General features: G+C 44.7%; 2 protein-coding genes across 3 annotated transcripts in view; both read left to right on the forward strand.

The window, feature by feature from the left end:
- Positions 1 to 22,584, forward strand: part of ddx21 (DEAD (Asp-Glu-Ala-Asp) box helicase 21) — a 42,093-nt gene extending 19,509 nt beyond the window's left edge. Inside the window, exons 6-15 of the mRNA XM_041210163.1 lie at positions 2,683 to 2,868; positions 5,407 to 5,552; positions 9,651 to 9,800; positions 11,009 to 11,170; positions 14,922 to 15,041; positions 16,213 to 16,286; positions 17,956 to 18,115; positions 20,653 to 20,787; positions 21,754 to 21,798; positions 22,170 to 22,584. Of these exons, the coding sequence (XP_041066097.1) occupies positions 2,683 to 2,868; positions 5,407 to 5,552; positions 9,651 to 9,800; positions 11,009 to 11,170; positions 14,922 to 15,041; positions 16,213 to 16,286; positions 17,956 to 18,115; positions 20,653 to 20,787; positions 21,754 to 21,798; positions 22,170 to 22,355 (1,364 nt within the window). The 3' untranslated portion in view covers positions 22,356 to 22,584. The remainder of the gene's footprint in view (positions 1 to 2,682; positions 2,869 to 5,406; positions 5,553 to 9,650; positions 9,801 to 11,008; positions 11,171 to 14,921; positions 15,042 to 16,212; positions 16,287 to 17,955; positions 18,116 to 20,652; positions 20,788 to 21,753; positions 21,799 to 22,169) is intronic.
- A 2,972-nt stretch (positions 22,585 to 25,556) lies between these two features.
- The window catches only part of LOC121290209 (kinesin family binding protein), a 29,489-nt gene continuing 27,293 nt past the window's right edge, over positions 25,557 to 27,752 (forward strand). For both annotated transcript variants that reach the window (XM_041210495.1, XM_041210496.1), the window contains exon 1: positions 25,557 to 25,952. In XM_041210495.1, the coding sequence (XP_041066429.1) occupies positions 25,587 to 25,952 (366 nt within the window). In that variant the 5' untranslated portion in view covers positions 25,557 to 25,586. The remainder of the gene's footprint in view (positions 25,953 to 27,752) is intronic.

The raw sequence follows: 27,752 nt of genomic DNA on the forward strand, positions 1-27,752 counted from the left end.
CAGTTCTTGAATGGAGGGGACTTTGGACACCTGCAATGTTCTCATCTGCTTCCTTTAAAGTCGTGGGATGGACCTATCTGGCCCTGGGGATTTGTCACTCTTAGTGCTATTAATTTCTTCATTCCCATTATTTTGGTAATGTTAAACCTAGTGGTTAATCCTTGTCCCTAATTCAATATTTGTTTCTTTGGGATCTCTGGCATGTTGTCTTCATCCTCTATTGTGAATACTGACACTTACTTAATTATTGAACATGTCTGTCATTCCCTTATGTTCAATGACAATATCACCTTTATCAAATTACTTAAATGCAGACTCCTAGTAGTTTTGTGTGTCTCATTTCAAGCACTATGTTGAATTCAATCAAATTCCAAACTTGTGACCTCTACCATCTAGAAGGGCAAGGGCAGCAGACACATGGAAACACTACCACCTGCAAGTCCCCCTCCAAGTCACACACGGCCCTGACTTGTAATTATATCTCCGTTCCTTCACAGTTGCTGGGTCAAAATCCTGAAAATCCCTCCCTAACAGCACTGTGGATGTACCTACACCACATGGACTGCGGCAGTTCAAGAAGGCAGCTTACCACCACCTTCTCAAGGGCAATTAGGGATAGGCAATAAATGATGGCTTAGCCAGTGACCCCTGCATCCCATGAACAAATAATTTAAAAAATTATAGTCGTAATTCGATAAATAGTGTTAATTCAAGGAGGGCCAAAGGCTAAGTGGTGGGGTTTTGAAAGTGCAGTTGTAAATGAATTTTGTGTTATGGACAGTGTGGGTATTTGATTTAAAGAGCCCTGATTTCTTCCTTCACCACCTGTCCGTAAACAGAAAGGTATTTTGATTTACTTCACACTGGTGGCGTATTTTGGTGTGATCCACAGCAAATTTGCGATCGGGTAAACTCGGAGGGTTAGTTTACTCGCACGTACTCAAAATGTGGTCACCATGTAGTCCCCAGTGTATTCATAGCATAAGGGAAGGATAGAAAGAGAAGATTCACAGGACAAAGAACACAGAGCAAACAATTATTGTTTCACGTGAGTCAAGAATCAAAAGTCCAATGTTATATTCCTTCACAGAGGTCTGTAGGTTGAAAATTGATGCTGGATATTTCACTTTTCCAGTAGAGATGACTCCCATGACGAGATGATGGTATAGGTGATGGTACAAAGTAGAAACAGTGTAGATGGTGTCCAGGCATTCAAACCTGGACAGAGCCCTTCTTCTGTGGTGCTGCTCAATAGATGGAAGATGGCAGACTGATTTGCAATACAACAAGATAGTATAACTAGTTTTGCCAGCAAGGGGGCCATGTCACATGACTCTCACCTCTCCACTTGGGTTTTGACAAAGGGTGTATATCCCTTTCTCTGGGTTCCTGAGATTGTTAATGCTATAACCATTAAAAACTTGAAAGGAAGGTTGCAGGGCTGTTTGTCCTAGCAGACTGTCAGACTCTGGTTGGCCAGGTTTGCTTTATGAAAAAATGTAAATGACCTCTGATTCCCTTTGAATTTGGTCTCTGCAGCCCTCAGGGCTTGTTAGCACCCCTTCAGAGATAACGAGATGCAGATTTCTTCGATACTACCAGGTTAAATCTTAATTGTTCGAAGGTCACAGCCAGAGTGAGGTCTTAGCCCCATTTCAATTTGGGGAGAATTTTTTTCAAGGTCAGATACAGAAGAAATTGGGGTTGTGGGCAGAGAGTAATACATGAAAATGATCAGTGATTGCCTTACGTGTGATTGATACAATAAGAATAGTGAGGGCGTGTGAAATGACAAGGTCAAGTTGGTGGCCCTAAATAGGAGTTGGGGAATTTACACAGAGGGTAAGATTAAGTGAGGATCAGAGGGCAGTGAACTCAGAAGTGAGAACATGATGAGTTTAGCTGTAGGTTGGAACCATCGAGATGTGTTATACATTCCAGAGCCTGAGGGAGAAAAACGATGAAGATAGCTCATTGGTAAAATTTTTATTGTACTTGGAAGGGTGGTAGAAACTAGGAATTCTGAATGAGCGGCAAGAGGGATAGAACAGAGTGAGATGCTCGAAAGGAGAGTAGTATGCCCGAGGAGTAAGGAGAGAATTTAAATTGTGGTTTAGTGAGCAGAGTCAAACCAGCACCACAGTGGTCTTCATGGGACAAGTGATGGAAGGTATGGCTAGGTGGGAGACTTAATTTAGGGAAAAGGTATCATCGCCCCTCAGCCAGGAGACTGCCAAGATTGGCCCCAAACTGGTGCTCTGGGAAGGTGCACCTATTCTAGTGCCGACATTGATTCCTTAGAACAAATAGACAGGGAATACTGTGTCATCAGCCAGGGCTCGAATTCAACTCAGTACTGGCGGTGAACGGCCATTTTGTTGTGTGCCAACTTGTTTCTTTTTTTCATTCTTTCATTTGATGAGTGTCGCTGGCAAGGCCAGCATTTGTTGCTCATCTCTAATTGCCCTTGAGAAGGTGATAGAGGGCCACTTTCTTGAACCACTGCAGCTCATCTGGCGTAGGTACATCCACAATGCTATTAGAAAGTCTTTTTAAGGTAGTTAATCGTTTGATTCCTGGTGAAGTAATGGGCGTTATTTCATGACTAACCCTGGTTATATGAGAAATGTGCTTGGTTCAGATGGGATGCACAGAGGGAGTTACTGTTGAATTGTCTTTTAGTGGACAGCATTCGTAATGGCATTGATATTCTGGTGGGGACACCCGGGAGGATCAGGGACCATCTCCAGAACATGAAAATTGACCTGTCTAAACTGAAGCACGTGGTCCTGGACGAAGTGGATCAGATGCTGGACATGGGCTTTGCGGAGCAGGTGGAGGATATTCTGAAAGTTGCATACAAAAAAGGTGGGTTTTTCTTTTCCTTTCCTCTGTTTTTAGCTTCTGTTATTTGGTTGTTAGAGTTTACTTCCGAAACAATCTGAGCCTGTACCATAGCACCTTGTTGGGACAGAGTTTTGTGTTGCCAACCTGCTCTGGAGCAGTGTAGACCAATAAATTGCATTCAGATAGCATCTTTAATACCTACAAACTGTCCAAGGCACTTCATAGGAGTGATTAACTGAGAAAGTTTGGTACTGAGCTACTTAAAGAAATATTAGGACCGGTCTGTCAGAGGACAGGTTTAGGGAAGGAATCCCAGATAGCTGGGACAAAGAAATTGGGGATGTGAAAGAATTGGAGGAGTGCAGAGATTTTGGAAAGTTGTCGGGATGGAAGAGATTATGGAGGTAGAGAGGGACTTGGTTGGATACAGACAACAGAATTTGGATAAGATGAAGTTTATGGAGGAACCAAGGGGGGAGGCTGACCAGAAGAGCTTTGGTTCACTCAAGACAAGAAGTAGAAAATGGCATGGATGAGGTTCAAAACATCAGCGTTAGAATTATTAAAAATCACCACTCCCAATTAAAAGAGAAAGAAACAAAAATGAATGACAGATGAAATATTGGACCTGATGGAGGATAAGAAAGAAGCTAAAGCAAATAGATTATCAGAATTATCAGGAATTGAGTAAAAAGCTTAAACAATGTGTTGAAGAGGAGGGAAAGCAGATGAACAAAAAATGTGAAGGAATAGAAAACGGTAAAAGCACAGACTTGGGAACAGTGCATAAAGACATGAGGGAAAGTTGAGTGTACATCTGGCGGATGTATAAAACGGAAACATGGTCCCTTTCCATGATAATTTCCCCAAGTGCTTGCAAGATGAACTGAATAGTTACAAGACTTATTTGAGGACAACAGCCAGCTAACAATTAAGAAAAATATGGATGGCCCAAAGATCATGAAAGATGAAGTAAGAACAGCAATAACTGAGATGAAAAACAATAAAGCCAAAGGCCCAGATGAAATAGTAATTGAACAAATTAAAAGTTTAGAAGACTTTGGAATAGACAAAGTGACTCACCTTCAATGAAGTTTTCAATATGGGAGAAATCCTAGAAGACTTAAGTCAATAATAATTACGGTTTCTAGAAAGACTGGAGCAATTGAATGGGATGGCGGGACTGACTTATGAGGAGAGATTGAGTCGATTAGGATTATATTCGCTGGAGTTCAGAAGAATGAGGGGGGTCTCATAGAAACCTTTAAAATTCTAACAGGACTAGACAGGGTAGATGCAGGAACGATGTTCCTGATGGTGGGGGAATCCAGAACCAGGAGTCAGTCTGAGGATATGGGGTAGACCATTTAGGACTGAGATGAGGAGAAATTTCTTCACCCAGAGAGTGGTGAGCCTGTGGAATTGGTTACCACAGAAAGTAGTTGAGACCAAAACATTGTATGCTTTCAAGAAGGAGTTAGATATAGCTCTTGGGGCGAAAGGGATCAAAGGGTATGGGGAGAAAGCGGGAACAGGCTATTGAGTTGGATGATCAGCCATCATAATGAATGGCGGAGCAGGCTCGAAGGGCTGAATGGCCTACGCCTCCTAGTTTCAATAAGAATAAAGATGTCTTACTGCAATTATATACAGCCTTGGTGAGACTGCACCTGGAATATTGTGTACAATTTTGGTCTCCTTACCTAAAGAAAGATATACTTGCCACAGAGGGAGTGCAACGAATGTTCACTAAATTAATTCCTAGGAGGGAGGGATTGTCCTCTGAGGAAGGATTAAATAGCCTGGGCCTTTATTCTCGAGTTTAGAAGAATGAGAGGTGATCGCATTCAAACATATAAAATTCTGACAACGCTCGACAGGATAGATGTAGGAAGGATGTTTCTCCTGGCTTTGTTGGGGGTGGGTGGTAAGGTCTAGAACCAAGGGACACAGTCTCAAAATAAGGGGCAGGCCATTTAGGACTGATATGAGGAGGAATTTCTTCACACACAGGGTGGTGAATCTTTGGAATTCTCTGGCCCAGAGGGCTGTGAAAGCTCAGTTGTTGAGTATATTCAAGGCAGAGATTGATGGATTTCTACGTTTTGAAAACATCAAGGGATATGGGGATAGTGCAGGAAAATGGTGTCGAAGTAGATGATGAGCCATGATCTAATAGAATGGTGGCTCGGGCTTGAAGGGCTGAATGGCCTACTTCTGTTCCTATTGCTCATATTATGTAAGATGGGGAAACGTGCTGCTCGTCAGGGTCTTTTGTTGTTTTATGCACACGCTTCTCTTATAGGACTTTGTGTTAACATGACCATCAGTTCATTAGATAAACTTTTGAAATCCTTGTGCCATCATCTTTGTTGATTCTTGCATCCTGCCTGATGATCCTACGTCTAACTTGGCAAATGACACAGGAGGTTCATTAATGGGTCGGGCATCAGGTGTGAACCCTGCTGCTTGTGATCCTTCTATAACTCAATGATGCCTCACTTGTGATTTTCATTTGATTTTGATGAAATGTAATTTCTGTTTTTTCCCCGCAATAAGATTCCAAAGACAATCCTCAAACACTCCTCTTCTCTGCAACCTGCCCTCCCTGGGTTTACCAAGTTGCAAAGAAGTACATGAAAGTACAGCACAAACAGGTTGATCTCATCGGAAAACGGACTCAGAGGGCAGCTACAACTGTTGAGGTAAGTTTGAACATGGGGGAAATGAGTTTCAACTGAAACTCAGTTCACTGATGTCGATAGATTTGGAATAATCAACTGGGGAATGCTTTTCGGCAGCATTCAAATCAATGTCTGGGTCACTTGTTAGAAAGGTTGCAAAAGTAAACCTAAATGGCTGCACCAGGAGCATTGTAAGAAAAGTATTTAAAATGAGTATTTTTCTAAGTATAAAGCTAATTATTGAGTGAAAGAGTAGGGATGGGTATAATAAGGCAACAACTGAAGAAAACTAAATGCGAAAAAGTCTTTAAGATGGGGAGGTGATGGCGTAGTAGTATTGTCGCTAGACTAATAACCCAGAGACCCAGGGTAATGCACTGGGGACGCAGGTTCAAATCCCACCAGAGCAGATAGTGGAATTTAAATTCAATAAAAGTCTGGAATTAAGAAGTCTAATGATGACCATGAAACCATTGTCGATTGTTGTAAAAATCTGGTTCACTAATGTCCTTTAGGGAAGGAAATTTGCCGTCCTTACTTGGTCTGGCCTACATGTGACTCCAGACCCACAGCAATGTGGTTGACTCTTAAATGCCCTCTAAGCAAGGGCACTTAGGGATGGGTAATAAATGCTGGCCTAGCTAGCCACACCCACATCTCATGAATGAATGAATGAAAAAAAAAGACTTTAGACAGGTGTTGCAATGAAATAGTTTTTTCACCTCTGTTGGGAGCTGGAAGAGACTGCATTAGACCTTTAAGGGATTTAGAAGATTATAGTTGAACATGACAATGTAGCTAAAATGCTTCATAGGAAAATGCTTCCTTCAGAAACCCTCAACTCATTTAAAAGGTGTCTGGATATGCATCTGAAGTCCTGTAACCAAAGGCTACGGGCCAAGTGCTTGAAAATGGGATTAGGCTGGGTGGCTCATTTTTCTGCTGGCGTGAACATGATGGGTGGAGTGGCCTCCTTTGCCCTAAATTTTTCTAAGTTTTCTAAATATCAGAAAAGGAGGAATATGCAGGGATGTGGGGAGAGGGTGGGGGAGTGGCAATCACTTCCTCAACCTGCTGCACCACCTTCATTAGTTTATGCACATGTACCCCCAGGTCTCTCTCTTCCTGCATCTTCTTTAGAATTGTATCTTTTATATTGCCTTTTGTTATTCTTCCTACCAAAATGTATCACTTCACACTTCTCTGCATTCAATCTCATATGCCCATTCCACCAGCCTGTCAATGTCCTCTTCAAGTTTAACACTATCCTCATCACAGTTCACAATACTCAAGTATTGCCTCAGATGCAAACTTTGAAATCGTCCCTATACACCAAGCTCTAGGGCATTAATATAGATAGGCAATAGTACTGGAAACTTGTGCCCCAGAACTAACCGCACCTGTAGCCAAATGGTTCCAGTACAGCTATTATGTGGAAAATTGCCCAGATGTGTCCTATCCACAAAAAGCAGGGCAAATCCTATCCAGCCAATTACTGCTCCATCAGCCCAGCCTTGATCATCAGCAAAATGATATAATTAGTAAAGTGATGGAAAGTGTCATCAACAGTGTTATCAAGCAGCACTTGAACAGCAGTAACCTGCTCATTGACGCTCAGTTTGGTTTCTGCCAGGGCCACTCAGCTCCTGGCCTCTTTACAGCCTTGTTCAAACATGGACAAAACAGCTGAATTCAAGAGGTGAGGTGAGAGTGACTGCCCTTGACATCAAGGTAGCATTTAGCAAGTGTGGCATCAAGGAGCCAGAGCAAAACTGGAGCCAATGGGAATCCAATCCTCCTCCTTGACATTCAGTAGCATTACCATCACTGAATTCCCCAACATCAACATCCTGGGGGTTACCATGGATTGGAAAGGACCAGCCATATAAATACCGTACAAGATTTTAGAAACAAGAATTGGGGGGGAAAAGAATTCATCGGCACTTAGAGGTTTGATGTAATTAAGGAGAGCCAGTATGGATTTGTAAAAGGCAGTTTCTGCTTCAGACTATGCTAATGTTGAATTTTTGATGAAGTAACAAGGAAGGCTGATGAAGGGTATATGGTGGCTGTTGTCTATATGGATTTTAAGAAAACCTTTGATAAATTGCCACATAAAAGGCTGGTTAACAAAATTGAGGCTCCTGGAATAGCAAGGTCAGTGTCCAATTGGATAAAAAGTTGGCTTTAGGACAGAGAACATCGAAATGTGCTGAACGATTATTTTTCAGACTAGGGGGATGGTCGTCAGTGGTTTTCTCCAAGGATAACTTTTTTTTTGCAATAAATGATTTGGATCTTGGAATACAGAGTAGAATTTCAAAATTTGCTGATTATACCAAACTTGGAGAAGTGGCAAATAGTGAGGATGATAAGAATTGGCTGCACCATGATATAGGCTAGCAGAATGGGTAGGTAAGTGGCAGATGGGGTCATTCTCCTTGGAGCAAAGGAGATGAAAGGGAGATTTAATGGTGGAAACACAGATTTAAAGTTTTGGGCAAGAGATGCAGGGGTATGTGAGGAAGAACCTTTTTACTCATCAAGTGGTAATGACCTGGAACTCGCTGTCCATGGGGATAGTGGAAGCAGAAGCAATCAATGATTTCAAAAGGAAATTGGATTGGCCCTTGAAGGAAATAAACCCTGCAGGGCTACAGGGATCGAACTGGGGAGTGGGGCTGACTGGATTGCTACACGGAGAGCCTTTACGGGAGTCTGGGTGAGTAACTCTGACCTGATTCCCAAAGCTTGTCCACCATCTACAAGGCATAACTCAGGAGTTTCACTTACCTGGAACAGTACGACTCCAACAAGACTCTAGAAGCGTGCCACCATCCAGGGCAAAGCAGCCAGCTTAATCAGCATCCCGTCCACACGAACATACGAAATAGGAGAAGTAGACCATTTGGCCCCTTGAGTCTGCTCCATCATTCATTTTTATTCTGGATTGGTCATTGTCCTTTTCCACCGGCAACTTAAACCTTAAACTACGATTACTGTTGCCTAAATGTTCCCCTCTTGATCCACTTCATTCCCCAGAACCAGATCCATCAATAACTAGCTTCCTGTTAGGCTAGAAACATACTGATCTAGAAAATCCTGAACGCAGTTCAGAAATTGTTATACCTGGCCCAGGTGTATTTAATGCTGACACTGAGGAGCCAAACCCATTACTCTGCCTAATATCTCTCACTCAAAAGCATCAAACTCAACCTGAAGGAGAGTATTAAACAAACTGGATTTCAGTTTGTTGCCTCTGGGTGATTGTTGTGTGCAAAAGCCTTTTTTAGATTTGTGTTCCTGCCACATTGAGTGCGTATTGCCCAGGGAAGGGAATACTGAAGGGCACGGGATTACTAGAAAAACCCTGGCCAGCATTTACTATGGTTAGTGCAATTGGAGGGTCTGGGATTTGGATCGGCAAATTTAAAACTGCAAGAGAATGGTAGCCTAGGAATTTGGGAATTCGGATAAGCCCAGTCCAGGGTTTGTCCAGTTTTCCAGGGCTGGGCAGTTGTTGCATTGACTGAAGATCTATATGCTTGATTTATGGAATGAAAAGCAATTGGTGGAAATTAGTTGTAAGTGGAATGTTAAGTATCATGTAATAAAGTGCCACCAAAGAAAAAAATATGATCAGACTTTAGCCCTTTCCCCTCTGCTCTCTCTGGTGCTGCATGAAAATACCCATTCCTTAGACTGGCAGTGTTTACAATAGTACTGTCCAAGTGTCGTTTAGCTGATTTGTACCAGGTCACTCTAGTAAGCATACCCAAGTCCATTGTGCTTCAGTGTTATGCAGTACACTTGTTTTTTGATCCCTGTTTTTAACCATGGTGTCACAGCTCAGCCTGCCTTTTGCAGACATTTCCCACATTGTTTGGACACACTTGCTGTTTTGCTCTAATATACAGTATGAAACTTGTACAGGCCTGTAATTAGTTTTACTGAAAACCCTACACACCATACCAGGGTTGGTCAGTTGTTGCGTTTACTGAATTAGGTCTTTGGTCACTGGCTTCAATATCTGTTCACATTCTTGGGTTCAGGTCTGAATTGAGGAGTTGAAACCGTAGCCAAAGTTCTTAAACTCATTTTATTTTCTCTTTCTGCCAGCATTTGGCCATAGAATGCCATTGGACACAGCGAGCGGCAGTCATCGGTGATGTCATCCAGGTATACAGCGGCAGTCATGGGCGAACTATCATCTTCTGCGAAACAAAGAAGGAAGTAAATGAGTTGGTGATGAACACCTCAATAAAACAGGTACTGCATCCTCTCTGAGCTTGACTGAGCTCTCTCCCAATCTTATACCATGTTATATAGCAATAGATCTGTTCTTACTGGTACTGTACCCCAGTATAATACAGTGACAGATCTGTACCCACCATTGCTGGGTGTTCACACAGTTAATCATGTAATCAACTTTCCCCCAGGGTGCCTGTGATAACACTGCTTTTAAGAACGTAAGAAATAGGAGCAGGAGTAGGCTATTCAGCCCTTCAAGCCTACTCCACCATTCAATGAGATCATGGCTGATCTACGTCAACACTATTTTCCTGCACTATCCCCGTATTCCTTGATATTTTTAATATGTAGAAATCTATCAATCTTAGCCTTGAACACTCTCAACATCAGTCTGCATGTCCCCCTGGGGCAGAGAATTCCAAAGATTCACCACCCTCTGAGTGAAAAAAATCTTCCTCATCTCAATCCTGAATGGCCTGCCCCTTATTCTGAGACTGTGTCTTTGGTTCTAGAACCCCCCAGCCAGGAGAAACGTCCTTCAAACGTCGATCCTGTTGAGCGTTGTCAGAATTTTGTATATTTGAATGAGATCACCTCTCATTCTTCTAAACCCCAGAGAATAAAGGCCAAGGCTATTTAATCGTTCCTCAGAGGACAATCCCTCCATCCCAGGAATTAGTTTAGTACACCTTTGTTGCACTCCTTCTATGGCAATTATATTTTGTCTTGGGTAAGGAGACCAAAACTGGACACCATACTCCAGGTATGGCCTCACCAAGGCTCTGTATAATTGTAGTAAGACCTCTTTACTCCTATACTCAAATCTTCTTGTAATAAAGGTCAACATACCATTTGCCTTCCTAATTGCCAACTGTACCTGCGTGTTGGCTTTCAGTGACTCATGAGCAAGATACCCAAGTCCCTTTGAAGTTCAATACTTTCCAGCCTCTCACATTTAAGAAATACTCTATTTCTGTTTTTCCAACCTGATATTTCTCCACATTGTATTCCATCTGCCAAATTTTTGCCCACTCACCTAGCCTCTCCTAATCTCCTTGAAGCATCTTTGCGCCCTCTTCACAACTCACACTTCTACCTAGTTTTGTGTCGTCAGCAAACTTAGAAATATTACATTTAATCCCAGCATCCAAATCATTGAAATAACATTTTGTTGGGTTACTCCACACCTTCATTTCACTTAACTAAGTTTGTGGTACTTTCTGCAGGATGCTCAGTGCTTACACGGGGACATTCCACAGAAACAGAGAGAGATCACACTGAAGGGATTCCGGGATGGCTCCTTCGAGGTGCTGGTTGCCACCAATGTGGCCGCCCGTGGCTTGGACATTCCAGAAGTAGACCTGGTAATACAGGGCTGCCCACCAAAGGTAAGTTAGTCAGGTGGAATTTTTTTAATTAACGGGATGTGGGCATTGCTGGCTAGGCTAGCGTTTATTGCCCATCCCTAATTACTGTTGAGAGGGTGATGGTGAGCTGCCTTCTTCAACTGCTGTAGTCCCTGTGGTGTAGGTACACCCACAGTGCTGTTAGGGAGAGAGCTCCAGAAATTTGACCCAAATCCTGTGGACCACTCACTTCTAAATTGGTTTGTGAATTCTCCTACTGATTTCTACAAACATTGTTTAAACGGTATTAGTTTGTCCAAGCATTGTGTAAAAATCGAACTTCTGAGGCTAAATTTTTAGCCAAAAAGTAGGGGGTTGACTTTTATGTGAGAAATATTTTCAAGGGGTTGAAATCTACCCTCTCCTGTTGTCTCGCTATCGCAGAGTTGCCAAGTTGGAGAGTGTTCCCACCAACCCGGCCCCCAATAGGAGTCAAGAAGTATTTATGTTTTTGAATTTTTATTTATAAAATAATAACTTCCATGATAACGGGTGTTAATTTGTATATGTTAAATTTATCAAATTCATCAAAAACAAAGCCATATATGCAAATTTATACAATTTCAATCAGCTTTTTCACAGCACAGAAAAGAATACTAATCAGCAGAGCATGTACTGAGCATATATTAAAATCTATAAAAATCACCCTCCTCGTCTTCAGAATCAAATAACATGTCCCAGTCTGCTTTTTGAATGGCAGCATCATGTGGATCATCAACATCATCTTCATCAGCAATTACATTGTCTTCGGCCATGTCATTCCCCAAGTAATCATCATCTGTGCCATCAAGTGCATTGGATATCCCATGTTTCTTAAATGAATTGTCGAGAATCTCCATTCTGATTTCATCCCAGGCCTAAACAACCATTTATAGGGTTGTCACATTGGGGTCCGTGTGCTACCTTCGTTGGTGAATGTCTTCTCTCACCTGATCACCAGCCATTCCACTTTTTTCTCACGCAATCCTTGAAGGGCTTGTTTAGAGAGGCATCCAGTGGATGAGCAAGGCTGGTTAGACCCCTGGGAATCACTGCAATATCACTGTTTTGCAATCTGATTTCAACAGCATCATTGACAAGGAGTGATCTAAACATGTCCCATGTGAGAAGACTTCCTCCTGGTTCAAACTTTCCTCAGCCATATTTCAAGCCATCTTCATCCATGAATCCTTTATCGCGAATGTGGACAACTGGTTTTTTTGGGAATTACTATTTTGGGAGGGTTTTTCACTCGAATATCACCGGTGGCTTAAGCATTGTCCCGTCAGACATACACAGCAGCACAACGGTGAATCTGCCCTTTTCATGGCCAGTTGTCGTCACTAACACTGTTTTCCCTCCAACTTTGCTAACCATTTGACTGGCTGTCATGTTAAAATTCATGGGAGTCTCATCCATGTTCCCAATACAGGCCCATCTGTACCCATTCTTTTGTCGATGTTTGATTACAAACCAATGAAATGCAATAAGCCTATCATCAAATTCTGATGGGAGGTGCTGTTAAATCTTGGCTTTCTGCTGTTGTACCAAATCGTTTTTCTTCATAAACCTGGTACACCACCCAGGGCTGTCTTGCAATGGCTAATTTTCTTGTTTCAGAGTGAAGATTTGGATAGCTCTGCAAGAAACTGAGTATCCACTTCAGCGATTTTCATTGATGTACTCTGCAATATAATTTCCAAGCGCAGCCACATGCTAGGCTTACACATTTAATCTTAGGCATCTGTAGAGAGCTTCTGTCAATCTTTAACGTTCTTCTCCGATATCTTGAATTCTCTCGCTGCTGCACAATTATTTGTCTGCTCTGCAATCTCAACAATTTTAAGTTTGGTAAAAAAACAAAATATTGTGGATGCTGGAAATCTGAATTAAAAACACAAAATGTTGGAAATCAGGTCTGGTAGCATCTGTGGAGAGAGAAACCGAGTTAACGTTTCGGTCCAGTATGACTCTTCAGAACTGCAGAGAGGTAGAAATGTGATGGCTTTTATGCTGTTGAAAAGGGGGAAGGGGCAGGTGGTCAGGGATAGGTTAGAGGGCAGGAGCGGTTAAATGATGTCATGGAACACAAGACAAAAGGAGGGTAAATGATAGTATTAAATACTAAAGCTTTGGTCCTGAGTAGGTGTTAATAGCCGAATAAGGATCAGCTTTGTCTGAAAACAAAATAGCAGAATGTGTTAGTAGCAGAAAACGGGTCAGCACTGTCTGAAAGCAAAACATTGAGAACAAGATACAGACTGACGCTTAGGGAGAAAAAAAGTCAAAAATAGAGGATAGAGTTCATGGTCTGAAGTTGTTGAACTCAATGTTTTCTTTATTCATTCATGGGATGGAGGTGTCGCTGGCTGGGCCAGCACTTATTTTCCATCCTTAATTGCCCTTGAGAACTGAGTAGCTAGGCCATTTCAGAGGGCATTTAAGAGTCAACCACATTGCTATGGGTCTGGAGTCACATGTAGGCCAAACCAGGTAAGGATGACAGGTTTCCTTCCCTAAAGGACATTAGTGAACCAGATGGGTTTTTACAACAATCAACAATGGTTCCATGGACATCATTAGACTTGTAATTCCAGATGTTTTTATTGAATCCAAATTGCACTATGATGGGATGCGAACCTAGGTCCTCACAGCGTTACCCTGAGCTCCTGGATTATTAGTCTGGTGAAAATACCACTATGCCACTGCCTCCCCAGTATGAGTCCAGAAGGCTGTAAAGTGCCTGATGGGAAAATGAGGTGCTGTTCCTCCAGTTTGCATTGGGCTTCACTGGAACATTGCAGCAGGCAATGACAGACATGTGGATGTGAGAGCAGGGTGGTGTGTTGAAATGGCACGCACCAGGAAGGTCTGGGTCATGCTTGTGCACAGAGCGAAGATGTTTGTCAAAGCGGTTTTGCTTTGTTTAGTCTCCCCAATGTAGAGGAGACTGCATTGTGAGCAGCGAATACAGTAGACCAAATTGAAAGAAGTGCAAGTGAATTGCTTCACCTGGAAGGAGTGTTTGGGGCCTGGGGAGGTAAAGGAGCATGCATTACACCACCTGCAATTGTATGGGAAGGGGGGGTGAGGAATTGGGGTTGATGGAGGAATGGACCAGGGTGTCACAGAGGGGACATTCCCTTTGGAATGCTGACCAAGGGTGAGGGGAAGACGTGATTGGCGGTGGCATCATGCAGGAGTTGGCAGAAATGGCCAAGGGTGAAACTTTGAATAGGGGGCTGGTGGGGTGGAAAGTGAGGACAAGAGGAACCCTTGAGAGGGAAGGAAAGAAGTGAGAGCGGAAGAGTGGGAAACGGGTCGGATTCAGTTCAGGGCCCTGTCGACCACAGTGGGGGTCGGGGGGGGTGCGCAGCTTCCTTTAATGATGTGAGTAGATTTGCACCAGGGCAATTTTGACTTCAGTGGTGAGTGGGTGGTAAGTAGAAAGAGTTTGGATTTTTTGGCCTAAGTCGATAGCTTATACATGAGATCGACCGTTACTCAAGTATATGTGGTAATTGACCTAAACTTGGAGCTTAATGTTCAAGATCTTTTGTGACAAGCTCCAGACTTTGTAGTGAGTTGAATGGTGAGAGGGTTGCTTAGGCACCCCACCAATATTCCCCCAAATAAATTGTTAAACGTTTTGTTGGTTGATGTGCTTTGCAACTTGGGGTTTGAGGTGATTTGCTACAATTAAGTTCTTGGAAGAAGTTTTTCTGTGTTCTAATTTGATTAATCACTGATTTAGGATGTGGATTCCTATATTCATCGGTCTGGTCGTACAGGTAGAGCTGGGCGCACAGGGGTCTGCATCTGTTTTTATCAGCGTAAGGAGGAGGACCATCTGAGATTTGTGGAACAGCAAGCTGTAAGTACATTTTAATGTGAAGTGTGTTGTACAGTGCGCTTTAGATAAGTGATGATAATGAAAGCTTTGTCCCAGCGAATGTAAAGTTGCCCTTAACCAGCAGCGAACAGAAGCAATAATATTGATTTCAACTATGAGAACTTGTCTGATTTTGTGCATGTTCCAGCCATTTCTGTTCCTGATTAAAGCCAGATGCTTGCTGAACGCTCCCCCACTCAAAGTTTAGTAATTGAACATCGCTCTCTCCTCTCAGGTGTTTATCACTCAGAGGTTCAGTGCCCTGCCTGCTACTTCTCCTTCATTGCCTCACCCAAATGCCAATACCAACCTCCCTACTCCCATTCTCATCTAACACCCAGGTTGCACTTTCCAGGAAGGATGACTGGGTAACCCAGGGGCACCTCTGCCCTGAGTGTGTCCAGTTGACTGAGGGGCATTAGACATGGCACGTTCCTGATTATACAGCTCAGCTACTGACTGGTTGGCATAGTGAGTTTACCAAAGACCTTTTTTGTCATAGTGAAGTAATGCATCAACATTGTTGTTTTAGTTGAATATTATGTTTGTTACCTGATATATGATGTTTTCCCTAAACATCTGCCCCCCTATATATACATATGTAGAGTTGTTCATGAGTCTTGGTGAGCAACCTTCAAGCTGCAAGTTGATATTTCATTGTTGTGAACTGTGGGATCAGATGCAGCAGAACTTGGATACAGAGTCTGTCTTCCTGTACTCTGCCTGCTTTCCATCACCAGCCATCCTGTTTCCTCTCTGAATCAGATTGCAGCTTTGGTGTGTGAATCAAGGCAGTTCTGTACTACAGACATCCAAGAGCTGGATTGAGATGACCCACTTGTTCAGTGCAGGGTCATGGGCAGCAGATTGAATTCCTCCCTGATGGAGCTGGCCTGGAGTTGAGCCTGGATGTCAGAGCTGAGAGGCAAGTGTCTAATCCACAGTTTCTCTACTTCCCCTTTACCGGCATCATTTCTGCTGTGATATTTTTCAATATTCGCAGCAAACAAGATTGACTTTCATTTCTCTTCTCTGAAGTAAGCAAGGTGGATAAAAATTTCTTGCAAAAACTAATCTAATTCAGAAGGGAAACTGTAGCATTTGAGATTTGTTGCTTTTTTACATAATTCCATTTTGTGCTTTGTCCTTGAAGGGTTTGACATTCAAACGTGTTGGAGTTCCGACGGCCACCGACATCGTTGAAGCTTCCTACAAGGATGCCATCCGGTAACATGGGATTTCAGCTTAATACCTGCAGGGCTCCTGAATCCTGGCTGCCATTGCCTGCCTTTGTAATGATCTGAAGCTTAACATGGGCAGTGAGAGGGGGTGGTTCCAAAGGGGGCCAGAGCTTGAGTTGGGCAAGGATTTGGGTTCAGTATTTGAAATGAGGGAATCAATGGGATCTGATGAGGATAAATGGGTCCTAATGCTGGGAGGCTGAACATGGCAGTCGTAAGGGTGGAAAGAGGTGTGTAGCCTGGCAAGGAGGGTAACCAAAGTATTGCTTAAAATGTGATTAGTGCAAGGCAAGGCTACAGCTAGGCACTCATTGTTTAAGTAGGTTTTCAGAATCCGTGATCTGTGTTGGCTTTCCCTGCTTGACAGAATCCGTGTTGGCAGCCAAGCTGAATAACCAGTAGGTGTTGACTATTCATGCTTAGTGTTGTAGGGTGGCTGAGTTATACTATCAATGATAGAGTTGATCCACAGACACTTCTTGGGTGGAAACTTTAAGTTTATTTACAATATACTCAGCAGCAACTACATGTGTGCTTTCAACTCCAACTCCATCTCTGCACTGTCTGCTGTGGTAGCCCGCGCTACTCTCCTATTGGTTACTACAGACCATGTGATCTCCTAACATGTATTATTTTTAAAGGTACACTACACTTGGTATACCAAGTGATCATAGTTTCCCATTGAGCCACACCAAAATACTTTCCCTCTGTCATAATGTCAGCAGTGGGGATGTTCGCTGATGATTGCACAGTGCTCATCTTTCACGACTCCTCAGAAACTGAAACATGTCAATTTGCAGCAAGTGTTGGACAGTCTTCAGGCTTGGGCTGATAAGCGGCAGGTAACACTTGTGCCACACAAGTTCCCCAGGAAATGACCATCTCCAACAAGAGAGAATCTAACCATCACCCTTTGACATTCAATGGCATTACCGTCACTGAATCCCCCACCATCACCATCCTGGGGTGGGGGGGGGTTTACCATTGACCAGAAACTAAACTGAACTGGCCTCTTTCTGTGCCATAACTTTTCTATGGTACCGTGGCTGCAAGAGCAGGTCAGAGGCTGGGAATTCTGTGGAGAGTAACTTGGCTCCTGATTCCCCAAAGCCTCTCCTCCATCTACAAGGCACAAGTTAGGGGTGTGATGTAATGCTCTCCACAAGGCTCCTTCAACAGCACCTTCTAAACCCACGACCCCTTAGAAGGACAAGGGCAGCAGAGAAATGGGAATACCACCACCTGGAAGTTCCCCTCCAAGCCACTCACCATCCTGACTTGGAAATATATCACTCTTCCTTCACTGTCACTGGGTCAAAGTCCTGGAACTCCCTCCCTAACCACCTGTACCTGCACCACATGGACTGCAGTGGTTCAAGAAGGTAGCTCACCACCACCTTCTCAAGGGCAGTTGGGGATGGACAATAAATGCTGATCTAGCCAGCAATGCCCAAATGTCATGAAAAAATAAATGAACAAAAAATAATTCACCATTTTTGGGGAGTTGGGTTTTAAGTGGGTGGTGGGGGCATGGAGATTGGGTGGGGTAGAGATTAGGTTAGTATGAGAAATATTGACAAGTAAATGAGTGATAAAGCTGGTGGGAGAATCAGTCAATATCACCAGCTAATCATTTTTGCATTCGTGTTTAAAAGATCTTTGGATTCCATTCCGGCAGCAGCAATCGAACGATTCCGTCCGGCTGCAGAAAACCTGATTGAGCAGCGAGGAGCACTGGAGGCTTTAGCTGCTGCATTGGCACATATCTCGGGGGCAAAGAGCATTGAACAGCGCTCCCTCCTTAACTCAGATGCGGTAAGCATGGCTGCATCCAAATGAAGCTCATTCCTCATTGTGGCACAGAGCCCCTTCAGGGCATGGGGAGCAGTTTCATTAGTGATGCAGTATTACATCGGATATAGCAGGCTGCACTGAGAGTGTCTGATCACTACCCCCACCCCACCACAAGACTGGGAAAGAAGAATATGAACCAGATTTCAACTCCTGTCCCTCACCCAAATATATATCTCAGTTTTGATCTGTCCACTGGTGAAGAGTCTCAATCCTCACTGAACAAACGAGTGGGCAGTTTTCAGGGTACTGGAGAGCTGCCAGCACTGGGGAACTGAATCCTGGTGGTAATCAAGATCCAGTCTCTTGCCCTGTCCTTCACGTGCACAATCTCGCAGGATATTACAGACTCTAACCTATTGACAACCTATACTTTAAAGTTTGTACTGCGAGAGACCCTGCTGGATAAGTGTGGACTCCAGCCTGCCACCACCACCTGCCAGGCATGCTGCAACAGAGACACTGCCATAGAGTTTACAGCACACCCACTGAACCATTCATCCCATTGTATCTGTGCCAGCCTTTTGCCACAGTGATCTAAAACCAATTGAACTGCACTGCTGTCTCCACATAGCCCTGTATCAGTCCCAAACCAATCCCACTGCTCCCTGTATCAGTCCCAAACCAATCCCATTGCCACCCCTCCCCCCCCCCCCCCCACATATATTAATCCCACTGCTCCCCTGTAAACTAATCCCTGCTCTCTCGCCATTGCCCTGTATCAATTGCAAACCATACCACTCTAGCTATGACCCTGCAGAGGTAGGAGGACCACCTCTGGCTGCCCCTGGCTCATTAAGGCTACTTGCTGTATTGGGAGGTTAACTCATGGACTTTGAAACAGAAAATTATACAACACCTGGCCCAGCTGATCCATGCTGCTGTTTGTTCTCAATGTCAACCCCGCTGCCATTTTGTTTCATCTTGCCCTATCAGTATATCTTTCTTTTCTCCCTCATGTGCTTATACTAAAATACATCAATGAGATTCTTCTCCACTATTCCTTGTGGTAGTGAGTTCCACATTCTAACCACTCTGACAGAGTTAATGTTTCAAGTTCAGTTCTGAAGAAGTCATATTGGACTCAAAACGTTAATTCTGTTTCTCTCTGCACAGATGCTATCAGACCTGCTGAGTTTTTCAGCATTTGGTTTTTATTTCAGATCTCCAGCATCCGCAGTATTTAGCTTTTGATTTCTGTCCCTCTGGAAATGAACCCCAACACCATGTTTTTTATTTTTTCTGTCCTTAGTAACTTGCGTCGTTACTGACTGTGTGTCAGATCCCTCTGCTTCTATACCCCACTTAGACATTTAGTCACCATAAGAACATAAGAAATAGGAGCAGGAGTGGGTCGTTTGGCTCCTCAAGCTGGCCTCGCCACTCAGTAAGATCATGGCTGATCTGTCCCACTCCTCTTTCGTGCCAGCTCCTCATAGCCCTCAATTCCCCGATATTTCAAAAACCTACCTACCTCCTCTTTAAATACTTTCAGTGATCTAGCCTCCACAGCTCTCTGGGATGGAGAATTCCAGACATTCACTACCCTCTGAGAGAAGAAATTCCTTCGCATCTCAGTTTTAAATGAGTGTTCCCTTATTCTGTAATTATGTCTCCTAGTTTGAGATTCCCCCACTAATGGAAACATCTTCTCAACATCGACCCTGTCAAGCCCCCTCAGAATCTTGTATGTTTCAATAAGATCACCCCTCATTCTTCTAAACTCTAATGAATAAAGGCCTAACCTGTTTAGCTCTTCTTGATAAGTCAATGTCTTCATCCCAGAATCAGCCCAGTAAATCTCTTTTGAACAGCCTGCAATGCCAGTCTAGCCTTTCTTAAATACGGGGATCGATACTGTACATAGTATTCCAGGTGCGGCCTCACCAATACCCTGTACAGTTGTAATAGGGCTTCCCTATTTTTAGATTCCAACCCCCTAGCAAATTGTATATGGCTCCTTATTCCTCCTATTGAAACCACCTCCTCATACTTAACCTATATTAAAATTCATTTGTCATTTCATATCCATTCTGTAAATTTGTTAATGTCTTGTATTTTGTAATGGTTTTCTTCAATATTAACTCTACCCCTAACCCGATGTTGGTCTCGTCCACACTTCTGATTCCTGAGTCCAAATCATTTTTGTAAATGATGAACAACAGTGGTCTCAGTACCAATCCTTGTAAAACACCACTTCCCATCCTTTAACCCCAGTTTCTGGATTAGTTTTAGCCAGTTTGCTATCCATTCTGCTACCTGCCCCGTGATTCTATGTGCTCTGACCTTAGTCATGAGACCTTATCAAAGGCCTTTTGCAAATCCAAAATGAGGAACTATCTTGAATAAAATTTCCTGTGCAGTTCATGAGCATGCCAAAGCTATTTCTTTCAGATCTAACATGTTCTAACCAAAAATGATTGATTGCTCTTATTAGGTAAATGTGGATCTGTTTATTTGCCTTAATTAACTTGGAGATTAACACACACGTTCTGTCTCAGGGGTATACAACAATGGTGTTGGCTTGTTCAATGGAGATGCACAGTATCGGCTATGCATGGCGAGGGCTGAAGGAACAGCTGGGCGAGACAGTGGAAAGCAAAGTGAAGAGGATGAGATTCCTAAAGGGTAAAATGGTATGTTGGCAATGTGCAGGTAATGTGCTGCAGCATTTAAAGCCTTCAAATCAGACAAGTCTGTAGCTATAAGCCAGAGCTGTATGCAGTCTATGATCCCTGGAAAAAGGACCATGCAGCTCAGTTCAGCTCTCATTTCTAGTACCTAAACAATCTGTCCTGTTTTAATTTCGGGGGCTTGGAGGTTTGGAAAGGTTTGTTTCAAGTGTGGCATTGGTGGATAATCCCTAAATGAGAACACGTAGGTTTAATGGTGGGCGGTGTTAACAAGAACAGGGGTTTACCCTTTGTGCAGTTCCATGGTGCTCACTTTCACAGTCTGCAAATGTCAGATACTTGTAAGCAGTGCACAGGATGGTTACACAATGCTGTGTTTGTGGTGTCAAGCAGAATCTGACATTTTGCATATTTCTTGAGGAAAGAAGAAAGCTAGGAGTTGGTATTGTGGTTGGCAAATAAAAAATGGCGTCTTGGCCTTGTTGTGGTGGAGCGCTCTTTAAGGTGGATCTCGGACATGGGCCCAGTACACTGCCCAGATGACTGCTTATTGCTGATGATTTTAGCATGCTTCCCACACTAGGGCTCAAACGGGACCTTTCTAGGATGGCAACTGCACACACTGAGCTCCCTGTCAGTGTATCTCAAAGATTTATCAATCAGATCCCAGTGGTATTTGCCCTTTCTGCCCTTGTATTACCAATGCTGTGATTTGGATGGTTTTCTTTCCCTGTGGGCATTTGTGTTGTATGTTCAACCTTTCAAATAAAACTCAGCCATTAAAAAACAAAATGGTGTAATATTAATTTCAGGTGCAAGTTCAATGGAAAAACTTACTGGGATCTGAGATTTTTTTGGAATGGGGCATTCCTGGCAGAAGAAGCCAAACCTAAACTGTGATCTTACATAAGTGCCCCACTTCCTCAGTGTGCTGGCATGGACTAACTCTTTATGTATCTCCTTGTTTAGGGTGTGTGTTTCGATATTCCCGAAGATTCTCTGGAAGTCTTGAAGGTATGTTCACCTTTCTGTATGGAAACCTGTTAATTCTTGACAACATGTCAGCTTTTTGCTGACACAGTTATCATTTAATCAAAGACTATTTATTGTAAAAACCAATGTGTCTTACAACATAATAGGATAAGGCCATTCAGCCGGTCAAAACTCATTTCTCTCATACCTTAACTCTCTCATTGAAGCCAATCCTTCCAGTTCTGTAACTCTCCCATTGAAGATAGTCCAAGTATCCAGTGTGCGTTGGGTTTTCCTGGTATCTGGTATGAGTTGGGGTTTCCCAGTATTCCTGACCTCTGTCCCAAGCAGGGTATCCTCCATATTCTGAGTGAACTTGCTGTATATTAACAGGGTTGTGGTGTCTTTCACAGGCAAGCTGGCAGGACAGTCGTCGCTGGCAGCTCACTGTCGCAACTAAGTTACCAGAACTGGAGGAGGATAGACGAGATGGAGGGTCCAAATTCAGGAAGCATTCCTTCAACAGAGGAGGAGGATTCAACAGGGGTCAGAGCGGCAGAGGCATGAAGAGAAATTTCAATAGAGCATTCGTCTGGTAGTTGGGCGTGAACAGGCGCATGCCAGACCTCGCACTTTTATATAACTCATCTGACTGCCCCACTTACTGATTTAAAGGCTGCACTGGGCTGTGCGTGTCAGACTTGTGTATTCCTGCGTTATTTTAAATGCACAGGACACTGGCTGGAATTTGTTGGATAACAGCTAGGTGCTGGAATCAAGGGATCATTTACTTGGATGTTGCAGAAAAATTAAAAAGTGTTCCTTTAACTTTTGAGGCTGTGAATATTTGTTAATCAGCAGAAACACTAGCCATATACCTTCTCCAGTGCAGACATTAGGAAGGAGCCACTAAGTCTTGTTCAGGTACAATTCTCCAATAATCTAGCTCTTGCGTGCTTGATGCATGGGTCCAGGAGTGAATGAGCAGAGCGTTCTATCAAGGGACACCACAACTGGACTTGGTCCTCAACTTGCCAGATGGTTGTATAGCCACGTTCTCAGCAGCTGTGGTTGTGAGAGTGATTTGGAACATGAGCCCTGCATGGTTTCCCCCTCAATCTTGCTAAGGTCACTCCCTGACTCAGATCAGCTAATTCAGAGTCTTGTGGAGATAATTGTGGTGTGTGTGGCTGCCCTCTGTTGAATGGTGTATTTATCAGCCCTCCTGTCTCTTTGAAAGTTGGCAGCGTTCAGCTCAGTGTGAAAGCCTTGAGCATTGGCATTCCAATTCAATCACTTTCCTCTCGGGTTGTAACCCTTTGGTGTTGAGTTTGGATAAATAGAAGAAAGCTGTTGTTTGCTGAACTTGTGAAACATATCATCTTTCAGTTGCAATGTGATATTGGAAGTTTCCTAACCAAAGCATGTTCTCGGTTTCACAGGATGACAAAAAAATTGTTTGAGGAAGGTGTTTAGCCAATCGTCTTTTATCGTCAATATACTGTAAGGCCTCATTATTTTTAAAAGATGCCTCCATTATTCTTCTGAGGAGTCCATTCCATGTAGTGACCTTTTCATATCAGATTTGCCTTTTACTTGTCTTACTCTCTTTCCTTACTTGTTCCAGTCTCCTGACCTGACACTGTCTTTTCAGGCTGAAAATTACAGGTTTCTCCAATCCATCCTCATTTCTCCAATTGTGCGAATTAACCTTGTGGCTCTTCCTACACAGCCTCTAGTGCTTGAATGTTTCACTTGTCTCTGTGATCAGAAAGTATAAGTGTTCATGTTGGGTCAGACTAGAAGTGGGCATGATATAGTGTCATTACACCAGGAGGCCAATCAGCCCATTGAGTCCATGCTGGCTGTCTATAGAGCAATCTAGTCAGTCCCACTCCCTCATTCTATCCCCTTGGCCCTGCAAGTTTATTTACCTCAAGTGCCCATCCAGTTTCCTTTTGAAATCATTCATTTTTTTCTGCTTCCACCACATTTGTAGGCAGCGAATTTCAAGTCATTACCACTTGCTGTGTAGAAAATGTTCTTCCTTAGCCCCCTGCATCTCTTGCCAAAATCTTAAATCTGTGTCCCCTAGTCCTTGTACTGTCAGCCTTTGGGAACAGCTTTGTCTCCTTTACCAGAATCTGGCCTAAGGTTGTGCACCTCTATCAAATCTTCCCTCAATCTCCTTTGTTCCAAGAAAAACAGCCCCAGCTTTCCCAATCTATCCTTGGAACCATCTCTGGAGCCATTCTGTACATCTATTCTGTACCTTCTCAAGGACCCTAGCATCCTTCCTGAGTATGGTGACCAGAACTGGACACAGTACTCCACTTCTGGCCTGATCAGAGATTTATTAAGGTTCAGCATAACTTTGCTTTTATACTCCATACCTCTTCATGAAACCCAATGTCTCTTATGTTTTATTAATCACTTTTTCAATATGCCCTGCCTTCAGAAAATTGATGCACATGAACCCCCAAGTTCCCCTCTCCTTGCGCACTCTTTAGAACTCTGCCATTGTTATTACATTTTGGTAGGAGATAAGAAAGGTGTCAACTCTGCTTCTCTAATCAATTTCATCTGCCATTTGTCTGTCCATTCTTCTAACCTATGTCCTGTTACAGTTGATTGGTTACCTCAGTTTGCCACACTAAGTTTGGTATCATTGGCAAATATTGAAATTTTGCTCTCTTCCAATATCCAAATCATGGTCCCAGCACCACTACCATCCTCAAGTTCGAAAAATAACCATTTACCAAGACTCACTGTTTTTGTCCTTAAGCCAATTTTTTTTTATCCAAGTTGATACTGACCTGTTTATTCCATGAACCACTTTTGTTAACTAGCCTTTCCTGTAGCATTTTGTGAAGTACTTTCTTAAAATCAATATAGACAACATCCTTTGCATTCCCCTCATCCAGTTAGATTGCTTAAGCACAATTGAACTTTTATAAATCCATGCTGGCTCTCCTTAAATAACTCAATCCTAACCAAGTGCCTGCTAATTTTTTTCTTAATTATTGTTGCTTAAAACCTTACCCACCATTGATGTTAAACTGAATGGCCTTTCACTGTCTCCACCACCAGTTCCTTTAGCAATTTGGGATGCAAGCCGCCTTGACCAGATGATTTATCCACTCCTAAGCAAGGTCAGCCTTTCCAGTACATTTTTCCCCTCAATTTTCACCCAATCCATTACAATTCCTTTATCAAGATGAGTCTGACCAGGACCTTCGTTTAACATTTGTTTGAATGATACTGCCAGCTGCCTGGAGGCATACAGGGGGCTAGTAAGTAACAGTGTTTTCTGGACTACTAAGGTGACTGGTACATCAGAAGCTGCCTCATTGAATACCAAAATGAGACAATTTGAGATTTGGGACAGTTGCAGGTGTTGGGTGAGAATGAGCCAGACCAGGGCTGTGACAATTGCATTACAAGAAGCTGCTACTTCCGGGGTCCTGCACGTTCATTTAATTGCAAAGTGGTAAAGCCATGAAATTGGTCACATGAGTGTTTAAAATGCACAGATAACACCAACAACAATTTATATAGCAACTTTAATGTAACAAAACTTGGCAAGGCGCACAAAAAGCGTTATAAACACATTATCACTAAGCCCTTAAAGGAGATATTAGGACAGATGAGCGGAAGCTTAGTTGAAAAGATCGGTTTTTCAGGAGTGACAAAGGGTTAAGGAGGATGTCAGTGTGACGCTTGTCCCTGATCCTGCACTGCCTCTTTCCAGCCGCCTAGTGGCGCTGTCCCAGATCCTGCACTGCCTCCTCCCCGCCACAGGTGGCGCTGTCTTGTCACTGCGGGTGAAGATGGCGGGACAGGCAGTCGACCGGGAGCTGGAGCTGAAATATTCACGGGCCTTGAACCTGTCGGAGGTGGAATCCAAACAGGACCCGGAGTCCGAGCCGTACCGCTCCAAGTACGCGGCCCGGGAGCTCCTGAAGGAGCTGAAGGCTGTGCTGGGCCAGCGGGCCCAGGCCGGGGAGTTGGAGGATGAGCGGGCCCAGGATTGCGAGTGGCTGCAGAAAGCGGCGGTGCTGGAGCTGCAGCTCGGCCTGAACCACACGGAGACTGAGGAGCTGTCTGCCGGGGAGGAACACCTGGCCAAGTGTGTACAGATCCTGGAAACCTGCAAACTCAGCCCCGAGGCTGTCTCCGTCTTTATGCAGGCCGTGGTAAGGAGCCGGTCTCCCGGCAACCAGCTGACCAGCCCAAAACCAGCAGCACTGAAGCTGCAAACCTCTGCAGCAGCTAGCGGGAGCTCAGCCCAGCACCCACCCGCTGACCCTGCAGTACCCCACCCCGTCCCCAGCACCCACCCCCTCATGTCCCCAGCACCCACCCGCTGACCCTGCAGTACCCCACCCCGTCCCCAGCACCCACCCGCTGACCCTGCAGTACCCCACCCCGTCCCCAGCACCCACCCGCTCACCCTGCAGTACCCTACCCTCCCCTGTCCCCAGCACCCACCCGCTGACCCTGCAGTACCCCACACCGTCCCCAGCACCCACCCCCTCATGTCCCCAGCACCCACCCGCTGACCCTGCAGTACCCCACCCCGTCCCCAGCACCCACCCGCTGACCCTGCAGTACCCCACCCCGTCCCCAGCACCCACCCGCTCACCCTGCAGTACCCCCCCACCCCGTCCCCAGCACCCACCCGCTGACCCTGCAGTACTCCCATCCCCAGCACCCACCCCCTCATGTCCCCAGCACCCACCCGCTGACCCTGCAGTACCCTACCCTCCCCTGTCCCCAGCACCCACCCGCTGACCCTACAGTACCTCTCCTCCGTCCCCATCCCCAGCACCCACCCAACCCCCCGTCCCCAGCACCCACTCTCTGACCCTGCAGTACCCCCCGTCCCCAGCACCCGCCCTCTGATGCTGCAGTACCTTTCCCCTCCCACCCACCCCCCCCACCCCAATCCCCAGGACCCACCTGCTGACCCTGCAATACCCCCCTCCCAGGACCCACCCGCAGACCCTGCAGTACCCCCGGCTGGACCCACCTGCTGACTCTGCAGTACCCCCCCCCCCCCGTCACCAGCACCCACCCACTGACCCTGCAGTACCACCCCGCATCCCCAGCACCCACCCGCTGACCCTGCAGTACCCCCCCGCATCCCCAGCACCCACCCGCTGACCCTGCAGTACCCCGTCCCCAGCACCCACCCGCTGACCCTGCAGTACCTCCCGTCCCCAGCACCCCCCCACTGTCCCTGCAGTACACCCTCCCGTCCTTACAGTAAACCTCCCCCCAGCACCCACCCACCCCCCCCCCCTCCCTACAGCAACCACCCCCTGTCCCTGCAGTACCACCCCCCCCATCCCCAGCACTCTCCTCCTGACCCTGCAATACCGCCCCCCCATCCCTGCAGTGCCCCCTGATCCTGCAACACTTCCTGTCACAGACCTTTCTCCTGTCCTGCTCCCAGCACTTGATCAAAACCTGTTACTTTTCCAATTTTTCCCATTCTGATGAAAGACCCACAGACTCTATTTCTCTCTCCACAGACTCTGCCAGACCTGCTGAGGATTTCTAGCATTTGCTGGTTTCTGTTTATTGATTCTTGTCTATTCAAAGCCTGTCATTCAACAAGCTCTGGCTCTCGACCCTGGCTCTGGCCTCATGCTCAGCCTATGCTCCTGGCCTTGGCCCTGACCCTGCCCCTCGATGGGCTGAAGTTGTGTGCAGTCTGCTTTAACCTCAGGCTGTTGCCAGAGAGAAGGATGAGTTCAGTAGTTAGGGAACTGAATTTGGAGCAAGGACCAAAAACAATGGGCTTCACTCTTCCCAACTGGAGGAAATTCTTGCTTGTCCATTACTGGATGTCGGATTAGCTGTCTGAGAATTTAGCAACAGTGGAGGAGTTGAGAGGTGGTGGTTGAGGTAGAGGTGGGTGTCATCAGTGTAGATGTGAAATCTAATACTGTTTTCAGATAATGTCACTGAGGGGCCAGCATCGAATTGCA

This window comes from Carcharodon carcharias, chromosome 17 (genome assembly GCF_017639515.1).
Source record: "Carcharodon carcharias isolate sCarCar2 chromosome 17, sCarCar2.pri, whole genome shotgun sequence".
Taxonomy (NCBI): domain Eukaryota; kingdom Metazoa; phylum Chordata; class Chondrichthyes; order Lamniformes; family Lamnidae; genus Carcharodon; species Carcharodon carcharias.